The 22188-nt window shown below is 37.0% G+C and overlaps 1 protein-coding gene across 1 annotated transcript in view; it reads left to right on the top strand.

Moving 5' to 3' along the window:
* elapor2.L (endosome-lysosome associated apoptosis and autophagy regulator family member 2 L homeolog) overlaps positions 1-22188 on the top strand; it is a gene marked incomplete at its 3' end in the record, with an annotated part of 37911 nt that overhangs the window by 11104 nt on the left and 4619 nt on the right. The window contains 12 exon segments of the mRNA NM_001093278.1: positions 966-1086; positions 4066-4261; positions 5926-6073; positions 8917-9003; positions 10293-10398; positions 11263-11415; positions 14329-14417; positions 15083-15263; positions 16959-17087; positions 19044-19134; positions 21194-21296; positions 21843-21980. Of these exon segments, the coding sequence (NP_001086747.1) occupies positions 966-1086; positions 4066-4261; positions 5926-6073; positions 8917-9003; positions 10293-10398; positions 11263-11415; positions 14329-14417; positions 15083-15263; positions 16959-17087; positions 19044-19134; positions 21194-21296; positions 21843-21980 (1542 nt within the window).

Here is a 22188-nt window from a genome sequence, read left to right as displayed (position 1 = left end):
AGATATCATCGTGGACACTGGTGTGCTGACTCTTGGTGCGGCACATTGTTGCTGATGCGATGCTAAGTGAAGGCTGGATTTGGGTTCAAATAATCTAGGAGCCGAAACCTTGAAGGAAACTGAATATTTTTTTTCACTAAGTCCTGTGTTGTGCAGTTTGTTTACACTATTGATCTCTCTCTCTCGTTGCGCTGAATAAAGAAGCTTTTTATTTTTGCTAAACAAATCCTACGAGTGCCGTAATTTCCTGCATGCCTTATACAATTTTCTTACGAGCACTTGGGTATCAGCAAGGTTATTGGTGTGCACCACCACATCCAGTATATATATATATATATTCTGTACATTACTAATTTAAATTTAGAAATAGTATGAGGGGCTCCTCTTTATCATGCTGGGCTCTTAGTTTTATAGGTTTTAACTTTTAGGGTGCACGCAATAAAGTTTGCATGCTTTTATTCACAATTGTGTAAGGCATTTATTTAGTTGGTTGCCCTTGCTGATTAGGTCTACAATAAGATAATGGTGAATGATGCTCTCATGAGCTCTCATAGTTTTTACCTTTAAGTGATAAAGTGAAACTGATTTTTTTAGTGCTAGAAAAGATATTTCCTAATTAAAACAAGATTTGAAAAATATGTTGAAAACAATCCATATTCATTGAGTGCATGTTGGAAAGGTGTGTATTCTTTTGCTTTAATGCAAGAGGATCTTTTGTTGAGAATCCTGTCTGTTTTACACATTCCCAGTTCCCTGTCCGTTGTTTCTGCAATTGGAGAAAGAAGCCTTAAATATAGTCCTTGAACTTTAGCACAGTTGTGAGACTGACTTAGCTTCTACTATAAAAAATTAATTTAATTAAAAAATTGCATACAATTAACCAGTCTATACGTTAACTTAAAGGTGAACTGCCCTTTTAATGTGTAACATACACAAAGCTGAATATTGTATCTTTTTCCCTGCAGGAAGATTACCACTATGAGTACACAGAATGTGACAGCACTGGATCAAGGTGGAGGGTTGCTGTACCTAATCCTGGTAAAGCCTGTGCTGGATTGCCAGATCCTGTAAAAGGAAAAGAATGCAGTAAGCTGAATTATTTATAATCATATATAACATTAATATATAACATTAAATGAAATATTTTTTATCTATAAGGCTAGTGACACATGCGAAGATTCGGGGAGATTTAGTCACCCAGAGACAAAACGGACGACTAATCTCCCGAAAAGCCTTCCCGCCGGCTAGAATCTAAATTGCCGGCGGGATGGCACTCTGAGCGATTCATTTTTTGGAAGTCAACCAACGTTGCCTCATGAGGAAACTTTGGTGACTTCGGAAAATGTGCTCTGAGTGCCATCCCGCCGCTGATTTAGGCCTTTCAGTGAGATTAGTCGCCCGAAGAAGAAACGCTTTGTCGCTGGGTGACTAAATCTCCCCGAATCTTTGCATTCGTCACTAGCCTAAGCTTTTATTTTTAGAAGATCTACCTATTAATGAGATTTTTAGATTTGAAGGACAAGGAAAGTCTTATAAAAGAGTTATGCCCATTGGAGAGGCATGTGTGATGTGCAGTACTGTTGATTCTCCTTTATTTCCATCCATTCAGCAGTTTGAATGGCACACTTTAGAAAAAAACAGCGCGTTAATGAAAAAAATATCCCAGAATGCAGCTCTTCTCCCCTCAGACCAAGACCACGAGCATGTGTTTTACCTAGAATCCGTGAGTGGGGCATGTGCATAAAGTAAGCTTGTGAAGGCACTTTTTAAAACAACTAAATGGACACTACACTTGCACATTGATCCCTGCAATGCCCACCCTGTCTTTTGTGCATACCAATAGCAACCTAATCACATGGTTGCTGTGGTGATGTGGGGTTAAAGTAGTAAGACATACACCAATCAGCAAGCGCCTTGTATTTATTCTCTTTCAGCGCTGATTGGTGTGGTTGTGTGTGCCAGCTTTTTCATGCCTCCTGTCCTGCCTTGCCTGCGGTATGATGTAACCAGCTCTTGGCTAGAATCAATGAAGCCCTACACCCGTGCGCAGAGAAATTGCAACGGCCATGTTAATTACTTAATATAAGCAAAAATTGTGCCCGCGACAGACCTTTCTTACTATAACTTAGGAGATGTCACCAAATGAAAAATAAAAAGGTTTTGCCAATAAAGGTTAGCGGTTAGGTACAAAAAAGGGTTACATATAACATAATAAATTCTTGCTGCAAATGGTTTCCTTTTCCTTTAAAGGAGAAGGAAAGGTTGAATCACTTGGCAGCGCCCCCGTTATCCTCCACCAGTAATTATAATCACTTACCTGATACCCCTGGCCAGTGCTCCTGTTAGAAGTAAACTCTAGTGGCTCGGGGTACTCCAGAGTAAGCACCACAGAGCAACAGTCTTCTCCCACCTCTTCGCTCTTTGATGGCTCCAGGCCAACGCATATGCAGTAGAGTTAAAAAAATGACTTTTTGCTTAAAGTTCAGCTTTTCACTTTACTGTGTATCTGTACCTGTGTGAAGCAGGAAGGAGATTGCTCCGTGGTTCTCACTCTGAAACCAGTGCAGATTTTGGCTAACAGAAGCATTGGCCCCAGAGTATCAGGTAAGTTATTTAGCCTTTCCTTCTCATTTAAAGCAGCAATTACAAGGTAATCAGCATATTGCATTTACTGGTCACCTGTTTGGTTTCTATGGGTTACAACACCTGGGCAAACCTTGCACCTTTTTATTACATTTCACCTTAAAGGAACAGTTCAGTGTAAAAATAAATACTGGGTAAATAGATAAGCTGTGCAAAATAAAAAATGTTTCTAATACAGTATATTGGCCAAAAATTTAATTTATAAAGGCTGAAGTGACTGGATGTCTAACATAATAGTATGCCACTATTTAGAATTTTAATTATTTTATATTGCACTATATAAATGTTTCTAATATATATGATATGGAGGGTTCAAGATATGACTCTTTTTTGTACAATGCTCTCGATATTTGTTTCTGAGCATCTGATTCTGTAGTCATTTGAGTGCTGTGGATTTGACATTTCCTTATAGTTGTCAGGGAAACTGCAGCTCACTCAGTAAAATAAGAGTTGCCTAAAGGATTCTGTAGGATTTATATGAATATACTTCCAGAAGACATGTACTACTAAGCTATTTCTATGTATACTGTTATTATTACAAGATGGTATTCAATTCAATTATGACTCATGAAATGTTAATACTTCATCCATATACATTACCTTTTGTTATTAGCAGCATACCAAGGCTATTTCAAAAAACAGAGCCATGGTGAAAGGTACAAGTTGATGAAGATATGAAATAGCATTGGACTGTTGTGGTCAAGGCCCACCAGGGCTGCCTCATCAAGGGTCCACACACACCCCCAGGCCTCCCCCCCCAACACCTCCACGGGCCCCTCACCTTTGAAAGGAATCATCTGCACACTGTGCTCATGTTTATAAAGATCACCCCAGGAAAAAGATTAGCTTTAATGCTTAAAAAAATATTTCATTAACAATCATTTAAGAATACATTTTAAGATGTGTTCAAACTATAAATATACAAAACCTAAGTATCTGATTGCCAGACATTTTCTGCTTAACATCATGCAGTTATAAAGATAAAATGATTTCTTGCAATGTTGCCTTTCTGTCTGTTAATATGTAACTCTTTTCTGAGAGTGAACAAATGATGAATTAAAGACACAGTAGAAGCTTAGCAAGATCACCATAAATAATTCTTTGAGTATTGATTGTTTCTATATAGAATGTATTGACCTAATTCACAGGTCTTTGTTATAAGTGCTAAATGCTACAAATGTCGTGTTCTAGTCACATAAATATGGAACAGTCAGTTTGCACTAAAACTGCTGCGATTTTTTTGACCCTTGTGTCCTTAGCATTATCAGTGTTCTCTGGATTTCATCTAGTTTTTAAAAATCACTTTAATCCTCAGCAGATCCGTGATTATAATTTCCCTGCATGGAAAGAAGGTGTGATTACAATATTTAATTAATTTGCAAATAAGGGTAGCATCACTGAAAATGCATTTTTGTTTTTCAGCCTTTTCTTGTGCTGCGGGAGAGTTCCTGGAAATAAGTAGCCAGCTTTGCAGTAAGTGTGAACCTGGCACCTATTCTTTAGGAACAGGAATCAAGTTTGATGAATGGGACAAAATGCCACAAGGATTTTCCAACGTGGCCACTTACATGGAGAACACTGCAGAATTTTCAGATAATAAACCAGATAGCTGTGTCAAGTAAGTTTATTATTTCGATAAAAGCAATTTTTGAAGGCAAAAGCAAAATGTTGAAGATCCAAAAAAACACCCAAATGGAAAATGTATGGCGGTATTGTGTGAAACTTCTTCTTCTTCTTCTTCTTCTTCTGTGCTAAAAAATAATTATTTCATGCTTCAGCTCTTAACCTTTACAAGTACTTCAGTGTTATTGACTGATTGGTATTAAAATGCCATTAGTAACAAAACAACAAAAATGAAAATGCACAAAGTGCATTTAGACATGAAGGGAATTTGTCACTAAGCTGTTATACTGTTGTTTTGTTGGGTTTTGTGAATATGAATATAATATAAAGCATTTAAAAGTTCACCGAAAACTGGTGATTATACAGTAGAGGAAGCAGATAAATTAATTTAAAGCAATACAATAAGGACCACTGCATTAGAAAAGAGCATTTTTACATATACTGTATGGAGATGACTTAACAGGTCAATTTAAAATGATAATGCAGTTTTTCAGTGTTACTGCAAATTTGGACGAGTTACTGCTTGAAAGGACTATAGGCCTTATTTATGCACTTAGGGACACAAAATCGGGGCACTTGCGTCTCCGTGAACCTTGCATTAAAACTCTGGCACAAGGTGCAGAGTGCAATGACAGGTATGAGTGCACTGTGGTTCCAATGTTAAAGGGGCCCACAAACCCAGAGATCAGGCACCACATAAAAAAAATAACTGCAATTTGTAGGGGTGCAAATGCAGGATGGAAGAATATGGCTTATAGGGATTGTTGGATTGTTTCAAGGAACTGTTGGTAATCGGGGCCATGTGTGTTTGGAGCAACAAGGAAGGACACCCAAGACCAATCATTTAATAGGAGGTCATTGGTGTACATGCTCTGCATTTTAAACATTGTTTGACCATGTTGTTAGGTTGTTGGGCTGACTTTTGTGTTATCCTACCTGTCCAGACAGTTTGAGTATTATGGTCAAAACTGGACAAAAGTTTAGACTACCTTTAGACTACAACTATAATAATGCTAATCGAGGGCCTGTCAGCTTGTGCAAAAGTACGCTAAGTCTAGTTATTTAAGGAGATAAAAAACAAGACCTTATATTCTGCAGTTTTTATGAATTTAAAGCTTACACTGATCTGCATTGCCAGCTGTCAGGTTAATCAGTTTTGGTTTGGTCTGACAGTCACTGTTGTATAGAAGATATAGAACTATTCCTAAAATAACTTTCTGCCTCCCAATCAAGTAATGGAAATAATACAGTGACCTACTTTACGCTGTTAAAGGAGTTTTATTATTATAAAATTGGTTCATCATCATCTTTACCTTATCATATTGTCACAGATGGACAGGATTAACAGAGTCTGCAGATAAGCCTTGTGAGGCGTAAGCCTTACACACACCACTACAAATTATAGGTTCTTCTCTGTTCAAATAATATATTTTATTGTAAAATTATAATTTTGTTAAAAATAATTTGTATCAGCTGCCAAGGTTCATAATCTTAGTTTATATTTGTTTTGCTAATTAAATATAATGTAATATTGTTGGCTTTTTAAAAATGTAAAGTTAAATTACCACAGGGTTACACACTTGCACTTTCAGTTGTAAAGGAGGAAACTCAGTTATTTCATTTTTGTAAAAAAAAAAAGCTGTTTTCAAATTTCCTCAGCTCGTCCTGGATTCCTCGGGGAAACTACATTGAGTCCAACAGCGATGACTGCACAGTTTCGCTAATTTATGCTGTTCATCTGAAGAAAGCTGGTTCTGTCTCATTTGAATATCAGTATCTTGATAACAATATCTTCTTTGAATTCTTTGTAAGTCAATTTACATACCCTTATATACTGTATACATGGTTACAATAATTATTTTGTTTGAATTTGTGCTGGGTGCACAATAATATATATTATTTATAGCAACTATTTGCTACTCTTTCATGGCAGAATTTATTGGAGAAGCAAACGTTCACAGAAATATGTTGTTATTGAATATAATTTATGATACAAGTCATCTGAGTTATAAGATATTTTCCTAAAGGTGATATATCACCCCCTTCTAATTAAAAATAGTTTTATGAAGGCATACTAAGTTATTTAGACTATAAAGATCAAATTGGGAGCAGAATCAGTAAATACTATAGAAACGCATACTGGAGACCTCTAGTGACCAAACAGAGGTAAAACTGCAAATACGAAAAAACTTTTCTCCAAAGCATGCTGATTAGTAAAAAATATAAATTTTATTCACATCAATGATTAAAAAGCATTAAGAGTATACCCTCTAATGCCTGACGCGTTTCATGCTTACCCAGCACTTAGTCATAGGCAGAATTCTGCCTATAACTAAGTGCTGGGTAAGCATGAAACGCGTCAGGCGTTAGAGGGTATACTCTTAATGCTTTTTAATCATTGATGTGAATAAAATTTATATTTTTTACTAATCAGCATGCTTTGGAGAAAAGTTTTTTCATACTAAGTTATTTGCCATCATTGCTATCCATCTAGGAGTGCACCTGGTACAGGGGTTGGGTTCAAAAACTGAGCACAGAAATGTGCTTTACAATGGGATGTTTTACTGTGTTTTATTCGGACCCCTCTGTGTTCCATTTATTTAGGAGTCAGTTGTTGTATCAAGGAGCAATAAGTGTAAATGCCAACTGCATTAAAAACCAATTATACAAATACTGGTTGCTGTATGTATATGAGAGCTACAGCTATTCTAGTACTCAGGAGTAGCATAATTGTCATGCCTTAATTGCTTGATATGCATACATGTATGTGGATTAGCCATTTTCCCTACGTCGTATTTGTAGCTTTGACTCAATATAACATAATAATATAATTATGTATTTTCATTCATAAATTGAATCTCACTAGTTCTACTTTCAGTATTCATATTTCATAACCTGTGTGTAGCGTGAATATGGCTCCTATATCATGTCCTAAGACATTTTACACTCATGGGAGTAGGACTTTATCCACATGCACATAAACTGTGCTGATATGCTCAGATTCCAGATTAAATTAGATAAATTTAAATTTTACGGAAAATGATTGTGATGTGAATAATGTATATTATTCACATCTCATAGCTGATCTTCATCCTTATTACAGAATTAGACATGAATTGTCCTTATTAGATGGCTATGTTGTCCGTGGAGCTCACCGTTCACCGCTTACTAGTACCAGAGACCTTGCAAGAAAAGCTCATACAACTTGCGCATGAGAGTCATCAAGAAATTGTATGTACAAAACAAAGACTACGAGAACTATACTGGTGGCCAGCAATGGATGCTGATGTGGTAACTGCCATTCATTCTTGTGTTACCTGTCAGAATCATGACAAAACAGCTATTACACATACAGCACCACTTCAGCCAGTACCATTCCTTGATTCAGCATGGGAAAAACTTGCTAGTGATATTGTCGGTCCTTTTACAGATGCTCCTATAGACTGTAGATTTGCTATAACCTTGATAGACTATTACAGTAAATGGCCCGAAATTACACTTGTTTCTCATATAACATCAGCTACAGTAATAACATGTCTGTCTACAGTCTTCAGCAGAGAAGGTAATCCAAAGGAGTTAATATCAGACAATGGACCACAGTTTGTCTCATCTGAGTTTGAATTCTTTCTGAGAGAGAGGAATATTGTGCATAGGAATTCTTCAGTGTATTACCCACAAGCAAATGGAGAAATTGAGCGATTCAACAGAAGTATGAAAGAAGCACTACAGACAACAAATCTTACTGGGAAATATTGGAAAGTATTTACAACAGAGTTCCTACATAACTACAGAGCAACGCGCCATGCAACAACCCAATCATCTCCAGCTGAATTATTACATGGCAGACAGTTGCGCACTTAGTTACATGCAGACATCAAACTTCCACAAAATACTGTGCCTACAAAATCATCTACTGCTGACATTGTGAAACGTCAACAAGCCAAATGCAAGGCTTATACTGACAGAAAATGTGGTGCCAGAGAAGAACACTTTCAGCATGGATCTTTAGTCAGAATTAAGAAACCAGGAATACTGAAACAAGGACAATCTAAATTTACTACACCACTTGAAGTGAGACGCCAGCGAGGACCATACACATATGAACTGTCTGATGGACGCATATGGAATCCAAGTTGTCTTGCTCCTGTCAGATATGACTTTAGAGAAGCTCCATTTGATGAAGGACATTTTCCTCCTCCTGATGTCAACTGCAATAGGCCTGAAGAAAGTGAACCAATAAGGCGTACTGAGAGAATCAGAAAACTACCTGCATGGACCCAGGACTATGTGATGTGAATAATGTATATTATTGCTTTATGATGCATTGTTGTTGTTTATTACATTTGCCCAAATGCTTTCCTACTATAGGGGGAATATGTGGTGTTTATACAAATGGCCTGCAGGTGTCACTGTCTACATGAGTTACTGTGCATACTTCCTGGTAGCTTAAAAGTCAAAGTGAAAGCTTAATGTTGTGTAATTCCTGCATGACTCTGCTAATAAAGCACTGTTATACTCTACTCATCCTCGGCTACCCAAAACATAACAATGATTATATAAATACATACAGTATATTTTCATTCTTCTGCTTTGTTTTTTGTTAGCCTTTTGCAAGTCAAGGGTGTTTATTTTCTCATTTTCTCTCAACAGATTCAAAATGATCAGTGTCAAGAAATGAGTTCTTCATCTGACAAGTGGGTTAAACTATCAGACAATAGTGACTGGATGAATCATATGGTACAATATATTTTTCTGCTTAATTGTTCCAATATTTTTGCATGTTTTGGTAAAGAAAAACCTGCTGGGTTGAATACTTATCTTACAGGGATACTTATGGTACATAATAAACCACTTCTATAATTCAATCACATTTTTTACACATGCTATAATATTGATGTTTCATGTTTGGATGTATTAGAGATTAAGATTTATCAATATATTGAGCACTTATCTCATTCACTATCATAACTATATTAGATAAAGGCTTATCAGTCTAGTATTGTAAATTAACCTTTTAGATAAACTATTTGTGCTCTTTGCTTTGAGAGGCAGCAACTGGTCTGGAATGTTTATGCAGAATCCATGCCAGTAAGGAAATTGAGATACTCACTTAGGGACTATAAAATACAGTAGTGCAGTAGGGATAAGCCTGTGAGTGTATTTGGAGTAACAATGGGATGAGGCAGGTCATAGTCAAACAGATCTGAGCCAGATGAGGCAGCAGTCTGTGTTAGTCTAAAAGGGACAGACACCTGATGACAACTGAAGTGTCTGCCATCTTATTTATTTATGAAGCAGTAACAAATAGTATGATTGGAGTAACATAAACTGGCCAAAATTGATGCTGTTTTTGTCACTTGTATGGACTGCAAAAAAAGTTGCAAAATGGATGGCAGTGGGCACAGTACAGGTTTAGACATTTTGAACGACAATTGTTGCTCTTTAGACAGGAACAATGATGAAGCAGAGCACACTCCTCACTTCTATAGAAGATAACCTGGTGCACAGAGTACAGGGTACGGCAATCCCCAAACGAATAGAAAGGGGCTCGCCCCGAAACGTCGCACGTCCGCACAAATAAACAGCAAGGGGACACCCTGCACTGCAATTTACCTTGTGTGCCTGTGTATCTTTCCTGGAAGTGCTCTTTAGACAGGACATGGTGCATGCTTGAGATGCACGTATTAGCACACCTAAACACATCAGCTAATTAATCCCAATCTGTTTGTACTCATATGCATTCTGAATTCCATTTAGTTGCAGTTAAGTTTCACTGCTTTTTGTAAACAGATGTTCCATTTTTTTACCCTGAATGTGTGTTTATAACACAATAGAATGTTCATATTCAGCTCCCATTTTTAAACATGCAAAAAATGCCTATGTGTTAGAACTCTAACTCTGATTTCAAAACTGACAAGATACAGGGATTACCAGTAAGTGTCAGTACTTACGGCAAACAGAGGTTGTGTGGCACAAACCCCCATTCTATAATAATCTATATTATTCTACCTTTCATATATTTGCAGGTCTCTCTAAAATCAGGCACAAACATATTATATTGGAGAACCACAGGCATCCTTATGGGTACAAAAGTGGCGAAGCCAGTGTTGATAAAGAACATCACAATTGAAGGTAATAAAAACAGCAATTTTCATTAGCAGCAGTTGCATATTTTTCATGTCTGCACGTTGTATGTCACTGTCAATATACCTGCTTTTAATGGTTATTTACCACACCGAATCCAATGTGCAAAGTACAAAAAAAAATTGCAATCACCCATTTTTCTGCATTTTGCATACTACATTCTGCCTTTCTAGTACTGCTGCTTGTCTCTGCTGTCCTTTTGGGAGTGCAGAGACATGTGGCTTCCCCAACTGAAACATCGCTGACTGTGTTAGTCAACATTGTATTGGTGAGGGGCAGGCAGATGGAAGCACATAAACTAAGAATATGGCATTCTATAATATACTAAAGTTAGGACTATCCTAAAATGATCCAATATTTGCAGTTATGACTTAAATGCAATATTTTTTGTTGTTGTGGCTGCCAATGTCAGTGACCCCCATTTTAAAGATGAAAAAAGGCAGAAAACAAAGCAAATATTGAAAAAATGTAGTTGCTAAGAAGGGGACATTTAATTAAAGTTGAACTACCACTTTAAGACCCTTTTTACAGATGTATTATCAGATATATTGCCTGCTACATAGAGTATGTGTATTAATGTGGCATTGGAGGTAAAAATATTTGTCTTCAAGGGATGAGGAGGGCTTTTACTCAAGTCATGTGTAAAGTACGCCTTGTGTCTCATGCACTAAAATAGGGCTTATTGGTTATCGATGAGTGTTTTGTGATGCAAATACTTTATGTATGGCATCATTTTTGCACTAATTTTTGGCTCTTATCTAGTATTAGACCTCATTTGTACCCTAGTCCTAGTGTAAGAGAAAATATCCCAGCACCATTTTGTTTCTAACATATATAAACTGTTACTTTTAGGGGTTGCATATACATCTGAGTGTTTTCCTTGCAAGCCTGGAACATACAGTGATGAAGCCGGATCTTCTTCTTGTAAAATTTGCCCCAGAAACACATATTCAGACAGACAAGCAAAAGAGTGCATAAAATGTTTTGAGGAAAAAGAATATTCGGGTAGGTGTAACTTTTCTCTTGCTTGTAAATTCTGTTCCCAAACTGAGGGTGTAAAAATGCTCTATTCGTATGCACTGTTTTCAAGGACTTCATTTTAGTAGATGACAATCCTTATACATAGTTCCATGTGTACAACTGGTACTGACAGGAAAGAAACCTTTTTACATGTTAGGCATTTTGGATATCACTTAAGCATTTGACTCATGTGTGTTGTATGACTCATGTCAGCAGTATTCAGGTTTCCTGCAGTCACTGTGCTATAGTTCCAGGAAATAAATATATGTACTCTTAAGGTGGCCATAGACGAAAAGATCGGCTCGTTTGGTGACATTGCCAAACAAGCCAATCTTTCCCTGATATGCCACTAACGGGCATGGTTATATCGGGGGTAATCTGAATGTTCGGCCCTATGGCCGAACGATCAGATAACGATGAGAGCACAATGGGCTCCGGTGGGATCGGTCAGGATAAAATCAAACCTGTCCGATCGATCTCTGCCGGATGAAAAATGTCAGGACTCTCCACACACGGTCCGAAAATTGTACGAATCCTTTACTGGCCTTCCTCCTTTATTTACTGCTCCACCTCCCTAATGGGCCCTAAACACTGTGGGGCAAATTCACTAAGATGCGAAGTTGCGCCAGGCGCAACTTCGCCGCACTTCGCCGCACTTTGCCAGGCGTAGTTTCGCCAGGGCTCCGCAAATTCACTAAAATCCGAAGTTGCGCACAGGGGTAGCGTAAGGTTGCGAAGTTGCGCTAGCGTTGATTTGCTATATAAAGCGAAGTTACGCTAGCGAAGGCTAATTTGCATACGGCGCGAAATTCAAATTTCAATGGAGGAACACGTATCTGCACTACAAATGCCTAGAAAACCTTCAAATCTGCAAATAAAAATTTTATTTTGTCCTACACATGTGCCCACTGTCTAGGTAAGTTGCCATGAGTCAGGAAATGTAGGGGGGAGGAAGGGGAACCCCAAAAAATTTTCGATCTTTTTCAGCCTATCAGCCATCATGTAAAAAACACGGCAGCGTTTTTTTGGGACTTAGAAAAAAAATTGACTTTTTTTGAAACAATCCCTATCTACTCTATTGCGCTTCGCCAGGAATGAGGTGGCGAAGGAAGTCTAGCGTAAAAGGTAGCGTTCAGTACACTGCGCAAGTTAGTGAATTTGCGTAGTTTCGTCGCTAGCGAAACTTTGCCTGGCGTAAGGTTGCGAAGTAACACTAGCGAAACTACGCCAGCGTTCGTTAGTGAATTTGCGCAGTAGCGAAAATGCCAAATGCTAGCGAATTAACGCTAGCGTTCGGTGCTTCACATCTTAGTGAATTTGCCCCTGTGTCCCTGTAAGATTTTCAAAGTGTGCCAGCAGACTGACATATTTTTAGCTGCTTGGTGAATGCAGTGCTGTTGTGGTCCAAGAAAAATGTCATGCCTGTGCCATGCCTGTGCTTCTGCAGTTAAAGTGCACTAAGTAGCCCGAAAACATGACAGACTGCAACGATGTGTTCTTGACTAGTTGTAGAACCAGTCTCTGTGGTTTTTTTTTTAAGCCTGATCGAAGTGAAAGGTCAGATTGCTAAACTGTGCTCTGTTTAAAAAAATCTTATCTGATGGTATTCACCAACACCCATAGGAGTGTGCATATTTTATGCATGATAATTGACCCATAATCCTACAGTCACACTAGGCACAATAAAGCTTAACTTTGTGATTGTCGCTATCTAAACCTTAGATACAAAAGGATTGGCAATAATACCTTCTAAATGTTATTTTTAATTCTGATTGCAAAGAGCTGCTCTAAATCAGACTTTAAGGAACCCAGTTATCAAGTTTCAGTATTCTATTTACTTTTATGGTAAATGTATTTTGATGTTGGCATTGGCAGTTTACTAAAGCTTTGGAAGAAAAATTTATTTAAAAGGAATTACAATAACATATAGTTGGAAAGTGTTGAGAACAGCACACAGGTTATTTGTAAACTTTGGCACTGCTAATTGAGATGGCTGCAGGCAACATTTCACTGGAGACACTAGATTTAGGGGATGTGACGTCTGCGTTATTGCGCAGCTCGTTGGATCGCAGCGGAATCGTCCGTGGAGTCCTGCCCTCAAACTATTAGGGGCCGATTCACTAAGGGTCGAATATCGAGGGTTAATTAACCCTCGATATTCGACTAGGAATTAAATTCGAAGGTTTTTAATCCAACGATCGAAGGAATATCCTTCGATCCAAAAAAGTTAGGCAAGCCTATGGGGACCTTCCCCATAGGCTAACATTGACTTCGGTAGCTTTTAGATGGCGAACTAGGGGGTCGAAGTTTTTTTTAAAGAGACAGTACTTCGACTAACGAATGGTCGAATAGTCAAACGATTTATACTACGAATCCTTCGATTCGAAGTCGTAGTCGTAGTCGAAGGTCGAAGTAGCCCATTCGATGGTCGAAGTAGCCCAAAAAAAACTTCAAAATTCGAAAGTTTTTTACCTTCGAATCCTTCACTCGAAGTTAGTGAATCGGCCCCTTAATGTTATGAGATTTATTAAAAAATCCTAATAAAAAAGTATGAACAGAAAATTACGCTGAATGATTTGCTAAAATATGAATACATTGGAAACCTCTAAAAATTCAAGTTTTTGTGACAATTCTTAGCGAAAAAAAATCTGAAAACCTCTAAAAGTCTGACTTGATTTAAAGTGGTCCAATAGAATCAGCGCAGCTCCCATTGACTTCTATAGGACTTGGACAACTTTTACCTGAAGTTTTGTATTGGTGATTTTTAAACTTAATTTTCTACATTCTTAGAGCTTTTTAAAAAAAATTAAAAAGCCACACATTTTTAGAGATTCGAAAAAAAATGTAAAATGTTATTGTAAGTAAATGGACTCCTTAGACATTACTCTTTTATTTCAGAGGAAGGAGCAAGCAAATGCGAAGAGCGTCCTCCATGTACAAAAAAAGATCTGTTCCAGATTCACACACCATGTGACAGTGAACGCAAGGTCAGGTGCAGCAAAAAGAAAAATTACTTGCACTATACATCAGCCTTATATAGGGGAATTTGAAAGGGGAGTTTATTGCGCATTGTGAGAATTCTTTAGTGATTCCAGTCAACAGTGACCTCTACTGGCTAAATGTTTATTGGAATTCTAGAATTGGAATTTTAGCTTTCTGTTAGCAATTTTTGATTTATCAAATCATTATTTCTTAATTATAATGATCATTTATTTATGAAAGCATAATATCAGTCAAAAAAAACTTCTTCTGCATTATTCCCAGCATTTTCTAATTAATCCAGCTGCCTGGATTGTTTTACCAGCATAAAGACGTAGTTTATAAGATGCTATATTGCTTGTGTTGTATGAGCTTGCAAGTATTTAGATCTGGCTGGATCTGTAGTCAGCCAATACTGCTAAATAATTAAAAACCTTATACTTACTCTAGACTTAGCCATAGCCATTGATCACTAGGTGAAATATTAAATAAAAACTAGCAACTTTAGCAATAGAGCTGTCTTTGTAATGCTTTCACCACTAACTAGGTTGCTCTATTTAGTTCTTATCCCATGAGCTTTGAAGAGATACAATAATGTTTTTGCTTATTTGGTCTACCATAGTGAGTTTTGAGTGTTTGAATGTGTTGAATGTTTCATTTGGGCTGTTTTCAGACTCAAGTAATATATAAATGGATAGAGCCAAAGATTTGTCGAGAAGAGCTTCCTGCTTCAATCAAGCTTCCTGCTTCTGGGAATAAAGAAGACTGTCCTCCTTGCAATCCAGGATATTTTAGCAATGGGACATCTGCTTGTTCTCCATGCCCTGTTGGGACCTATTCTAATGGATTAAGCGGCAAGTATTTTTAGAGACTGTAGGCATGATAAGCAAGACGCAAGAAGTCAAAGTTCAGCTAGTATTATGCATTACAATCTCCCAGACAACAAGTTTCCATAAAAGCAACTTGACAGATGTATCTTATTAATTTTAATATGTTAACACATATTTAGGCTTGGATAGACAAGCCAATTTGACGCAGTGCAAATAACTGTATGGAAATCCCCAATTATTTTGCGATATTTTAAGAGAGAAGCAAATAATCATCTGATGCACTTGACAGGAAATAAGTTTAGTGTTTCAGCAGCAATAATAGCTAGTCCCTGGTTTTCCAGCTATGCATTATTAACAATAGACTAAATTATCACACAATATCAGTAACACCCCTACCCTTGGGAACCAGTGTGGAAAGTCCGACCCTGTCATAACCAGGCAAAGTCCCACACTCCACTCTGGTTGGATAAAGACACTCAAGGTCCATTTCCCCCATGAGTTCTTACTTTCCCCAGGTACGCGCTACCTGCCCAAATACCTCTCTGGTTGGACAGAGGTAGTTGCTGCCACGTCACAAGCACACAAACAACACCCAAGCCCTCCACTGGTCTCACAATTCCTCAGGTCCTACATGTTTGCTCAAATCCACTCACTCCCTCCTGGAGTGAAAAAGAGAAAGACAGACTGAGCACATGCTAGCTCAGTATTTTATAGAAATGGCTCAACAGTGACACCTTCTGGCCAAATCTGGAATCTACCAGGGCACACTGCACGGGGGGGGATGTACTCACTCCCCCTCCCATATCCAGTTTAGCTCCAACACTTAGGGGCACATTTACTTATCTTGAGTGAAAGATTAGAATAAAAAATACTTCGAATTTCAAAGTATTTTTTTGGCTACTTCGACCATCGAATTGGCTACTTTGACCTTTGACTCTGACTTAGAATCGAACGAACGATTCGAACTAAAAATCGTTTGACTATTAGACCATTCGATAGTCGAAGTACTGTTTCAACTTCAATCACCTACTTTGCCACCTAAAACCTAATTAACTCTTGATAATCGACCAATAGTTAATGTGCCCCTTACAGTAGCTGTACACAGAAGGGCATTTCCAACCATGTGGGATTTTCAGACCACAGGGGAACTTAACAATATGGGTCCCTACATATATATTTTTTTCTGAGAAATGTTTTCTGGACTTTTGAAATAAATGTATGCAACTGGTCTTATTATTGCATATCAAGCTTTAATAAACAGGGCCCTCTTTACCTTCTGTATTGATCAATATTCATATGTAATATGTATAGTTTATATGTATACTTATTATACAGCATATTGGAATATTGATACAGGTTAACTATGATGATAAGTATAGTACTGGTTCAGCTGTCTCTGAGATCATAGTCAGTTCTTTCAAGTTTAAAATATCTGCTTGTGAGCTTAATATTTGCCTATGAAACTCCTAAACAAATAGACAGACTGATGGAATATTATTAGTGATGGGCGAATTTATTCGCCAGGCACGAATTTGCAGCAAATTTCTACATTTTGCCTCCTGTGAATAAATTTGCGAATTTGGGAAATTTGGGAAATTAGTGGTGAAACGAAACGGGACAAATTCGCCCCTCACTAAATAGCTATATAAATAAATGATGATGATATTACTGTATAGCAAATTAGGAATAACTATATTTTTCTTTTATTTTTGTCCACAGAGTGTAAGACATGCCCTGCAGGAACAGAGCCTGTTTTGGGATTTGAATATAAGTGGTGGAACATCCTCCCAGGCAACATGAAGACATCTTGCTTTAATGTTGGAAATTCCAAATGTGATGGAATGAACGGTGAGTTCCCTCCAGCTTTAAGGCTTATTACCTTTCATCTTCTCTGCGGCAACTGATTTTGTGACCAGACCAGTTATTTTATAACTACCATAAAGCAGGTGCATATAGAACAGACGGATGTGATAACCATATTTCCCAAGGCACTTTTGTGACCTTATGTTTAGACTTCCTATGAAATAGGCCTCACAAGTTTTAAAAAGTGGTAAACTCATTAACAACAATCAAGCTAAAGAGGGAAATATAAAATGTAATCATTTGATGGCTGATCTGTGTCAAGGTCATGTAGAAGTCAATTGCAGATGTCCCTGAAGTTGTTTCTTGACATTGTGATCTGCACTGGATATTCTTATAGAGGGCCGGATTCAATTCAGTGAGAAAAAGTTATCTCATGCTTTATCATAGAAAAACTCACGTATGAGATTCAATTCGAGGAGAAAAAACTTTTCTCCAAATTCAGTTTCCGTTTTCCCCATAGTCTTCAATTTTTAAACAGAGAGATACGCTTTTCTGAATTTAATTGAATCTCAAATTAAATCACGTTCATGATGCTTCACGTGATAGACTTTATTCTCACTGAACTGAATCTGGCCCATAGCAATAGAATCTGACAAATCTGATGATCGAGTTTTCGCAGGAACAATTCGCATCAAGTTTTCAGAGCGTCAATCGTACATTTTGAATTGACACTTGATTTTGACGTGCCTTTTTTTTTCTCAGACTTTTTAAAGAAAAATTATTGATAAATAAGTTAAATTGTGGATGGGAGTTTAGTTGACTTTGTTTTAATAAAAAACTGAGATAAACTCGAGTTTACGAAATAACCCCCTTAGAGTCAAGCATTATTATCCTGGCCTGTTTATCTGACTCTGCTTTCCTGCAAAGCACACGCGGCGATGCATTTTCTATAGTCGACCGAAGTTGCCTCATGGGCGACTAATGAAAACGCATTAGCGCATACGACTTTTCATTATAGTCTATGGGGAAAACACGCTGAGGCAGTTCGGCGAGATAGTCGCGCAGAAGACGAGGCGATTAGTCGCCAGGCAACAAAATCTCCCCGAATCTCCTCGTGTGAACTAACCCTAAGACCTTGGCTAGTCATGATGACTATTGCTCTTTGCAATTTTTAAAAATGATTTCCTTTTTCTCTGTAATAACAAAAGAGTACCTTGTACCTGATCCAAACCAAGATATAATTAATCTGTGTTGAAAGCAGAACCAGTCCATTGGATTTATTAAATGTTTTCGTAATTTCTAGTACATTTAAGGTATGAAGATCCATATTACAGAAAGATCGGTTATACGGAAAGCCTCATACCTGTATTCACTTTTATTTTTTCCAGTGAAAATAAAATTGTATGATTAGCCTAGTGTCAAAGCCCAAAGAAAATATGCTTTTCTGTCTCTGAATCTGTGCTGTGCTTGTTTGTCCAAAGTTCATTTATTTACCAGTGTGACTCCTTCAGTTCATAATCCTTTTTCCTATTACTTTCATTTCAACATGATTTAAGAACCCTATCATTCAGGTAGGATTATTGGGAGGTTCAATACAGCATATGAGGTTAGCATTTTTTTTTTTACCAACTGCAGCATTTTTCACATAGTATCAGCATAATTATAGTAGAGATGCCAATATACAATGCTATGCAAGAATCACCCCTTTATTTTAAAATATTAAAATAAAGGGGTGAATACATAATGAATACATTATCACAATATTGCCATATGAATAAACACACTATAGGGGTTATTTACAAACCCTGGAGGTGTAAGTACAAGAGTGCAAAGGGGTGCTTGGAGCAGAGAGCAATGGATTTCTTATGTTTATATTTTAAATGAGTAAATAATATGTTTTACTTCATTTTCAAACAAATCACTCAGAAGCAATATGGAAGAGCAGCAAAGTACATCAGGGGAGTCATAAATAAACACTCATACTTCTGTTGTCCTTTCTAGGTTGGGAAGTAGCAGGAGATCACATCCAAAGTGGCATTGGGGGAACAGACAATGATTATCTAATCCTAAATTTGCATATTTCAGGGTTTAAGTAAGTATCTCACATATTAAAGGTGATCAAAATTCAATGTAATTTATTATATGAATTCATATTATTTGGCTGCAACTATGTACTGTATACTGTATCAGTGTGTCAGAGCACTTTTGGCTGTGCTAAACATTTCCAGAATTTCTCATACCTGCCCATGTAGTAGCCTGATTCACACTACAGGCATAGTATGTCAGGTTCTGACAATAAGGAAAATGAAAATAATCGAAATTCATTACTATGTAAAACTATTTTGTGGCTGAATGATATTACAAATACATTTTAACACATATAAAACGTTAGGGGGCACATTTACTTAGCTCGAGTGAAGGATTAGAATAAAAAATACTTTGATTCGAACTAAAAATCGTTCAACTATTCGACCATTCGATAGTCGAAGTACTGTCTCTTTAGAAAAAACTTCGACTACCTACTTCACCATCTAAAACCTACCGAGCACCAATGTTAGCCTATGGGGAAGGTCCCCATAGGCTTTCCTTGCTTTTTTGATCAAAGGATATTTGTTCGATCGATGGATTAAAATCTTTCGAATCGTTTGTTTTTAAGGATTTAATCGTTTGATCGAACAATTTTTCCTACGATCGTTCGAATGAACGAATTGCGGTAAATCATTCGACTTCGATATTCGAAGTCGAAGAATTTTACTTCGACGGTCGAATATCGAGGGTTAATTAACCCTCGATATTCGACCAATATAAATGTGCCCCTAAATGTTTGTCAAAAAGTATATATTTGTTAGACAAAATAGGATACAATTATCAACCTGTTTAGTTGAGCCTCAATAAATTAGATGTTTTTCTGCAGCTCCATTTGGCTATTGCATTCTAGTTTGCAAGTGTGTAAAGACCCTTCTATCCCTCTCAGGGTGACTCAGTCTGACCAAACTTAATCAAAGTCTGTAGCAATGTTCCCTCTAAGCTGTGTGCTTGTGCGTGTCAACATAAATTTTGAGGCCAGCGCACACAACAAATTGTGGTGCACACAATGAATTTTATGCGAAAACAAAACATTTTGCATGAATTCTGACCTGTGCACACAGTTTTTAAAAAAGCATAGACAGGTTTAAAATCTTCACACAAAATAAAAAATTTTTCGCACTGAGAAGAAATTATAGGGAACTGTGGTCTGTAGTAATCTTTTCTGTCCTGATTCAGTAATATGTACTGAACAGAGTAAAAGAAGTATTAAAGAGTTTTGAAAATTAAAGAAAATATAGAAGTTTCATAATCATGCAGTTACTTCGAGATCTTTTCTGACAGAAAAGCTTTGACTCTTCATCTATGACTTCCCTGGCCCCCTAACAGTTTTACAGACTCTGCCCCAAGCATAGATATCTGGTGGGCACCAGACGGGAAGGAAGAAGGATGTGGAAGTTACTGGGTCAGAAGATTGAAGACTGGATAAAATATTTTATTTTCAACTATACATTTCTGGAGTTTACTACACCTTTAAACACAATCTACCAGGGGCAAATTTATTAAGGTTCGAGTTGTGTTTTCCACAAAAAAAATTAGTTTTCAAGGTCATTTTTGAGAAAGAAATTGATATTTCCTGTAAAAAAAAACCCTCAATTTCATTGAGATTTATTATACCCCAACCCTGAAAGATTGTAGCTTGAATCCAAAATTACACCATGTAAAACCTGTCGAGATCATGTTGGAGTCAATGGCAGAGATCCCTTGAACCATTTGAAGATGTTAATAGCCTTCATGATGTTTGAGTTTTTTCAATTTGATCGATTTGAGGGGTTTTTTTTCGATAAAAACTCAATCAATTCGAGTCTTGGGGTTTCGCAACTCGAACTTGCTGATTCGAGTTTCTTACATTTAAGTTTTCTCTTAAATAAGAAACCGATCGAGCTGTGAGTTCATTCAAGTTCATTTGCATTCATTCAAGGTTTAAAAAAGCTCACATTGAACTAAAATTCAACCTTTGATAAATAACCCCCTCAGAGCCATAAGGGATACTTAAGCAGCTTCTAAAGGAGGACATATACAACATATTTTTAGTTGTATTTTGATTACTTTTATTTTTATTCCAGGCCACCCACATCAGTGACTGGAGCCACCGGAGCTGAACTGGGAAGAGTTACCTTTGTGTTTGAAAACATTTGTGTGTCTGACTGTGTGCTATACTTTATGGTGGTAAGTTTGTCACTACACTTTGAGTTGTATTGTCTACTACAGATGCTTTCTTGCACAACACCCATCTTCCCATAAGCAGATCTAGAGATATCGTGCAATTTGTCATTTCAGGAACAATAAACTACAGTTTAAATTTTCTAAGAAGTGAGTGCGCTCCACTCTTTTATAGACAACAGGTTCACTTATACTCTCAAAATATATAATGTACCAATATGCCTCGCAGCCTCAGTAATAGAATAGCTAAAAAGAGACAATAAATTACAGTGTTGTATTGCTCAGTGATGTGTCCTACACTGTTAACCTTGCTACAACAGCTAATGGTGAGGAACAGGACTTGTGTTGTGCCTAAAGACACTAATAACTTTACTAGTCCGACTTATTACTGTTGTAAAATGTTAGTCAGCTAAGTGTTTGAAGAACTGCACAGTGTTTTATAACTGCAATTACTATGACAAACCATTATCTTTGTGTCACTTGTACTGATTAGTTTATTGGGACAATTTTTGTTGACGCTGTTTATTATTGTTAATTCTTCCTTATTTCCAGGATATTAACAGAAAGTCTACAAGTTTAGTGGAATCATTTGCAGGACGCAAAGTATATCAATCATATACCCATGTAATACACAAAAATGCCACCTACATGTTCACTTGGGCGTTCCAGAGGACAAATCTAGCCCAAGATGTAAGTATATGTACAAAAATGAAGGGTATATATAAATTATATGAAATATGAGCAGGAAATATTAATAATAGAAACCTATATATACTTTATTGCATCAATATAATATTAACCATAAGGAGCAAAACATTTATTTTTAGGAATATTTCCTATTGATGGAATAAAGCATTATATTTGATGGAATAAAGCATTATATTTAGCATTTCCCAAC

Source organism: Xenopus laevis, chromosome 3L, assembly GCF_017654675.1.
Source record: "Xenopus laevis strain J_2021 chromosome 3L, Xenopus_laevis_v10.1, whole genome shotgun sequence".
Lineage (NCBI taxonomy): Eukaryota > Metazoa > Chordata > Amphibia > Anura > Pipidae > Xenopus > Xenopus laevis.
The sequence above is the reverse complement of the archived record's forward strand: the minus strand, read 5'-3'. Positions and strand labels throughout refer to the sequence as shown.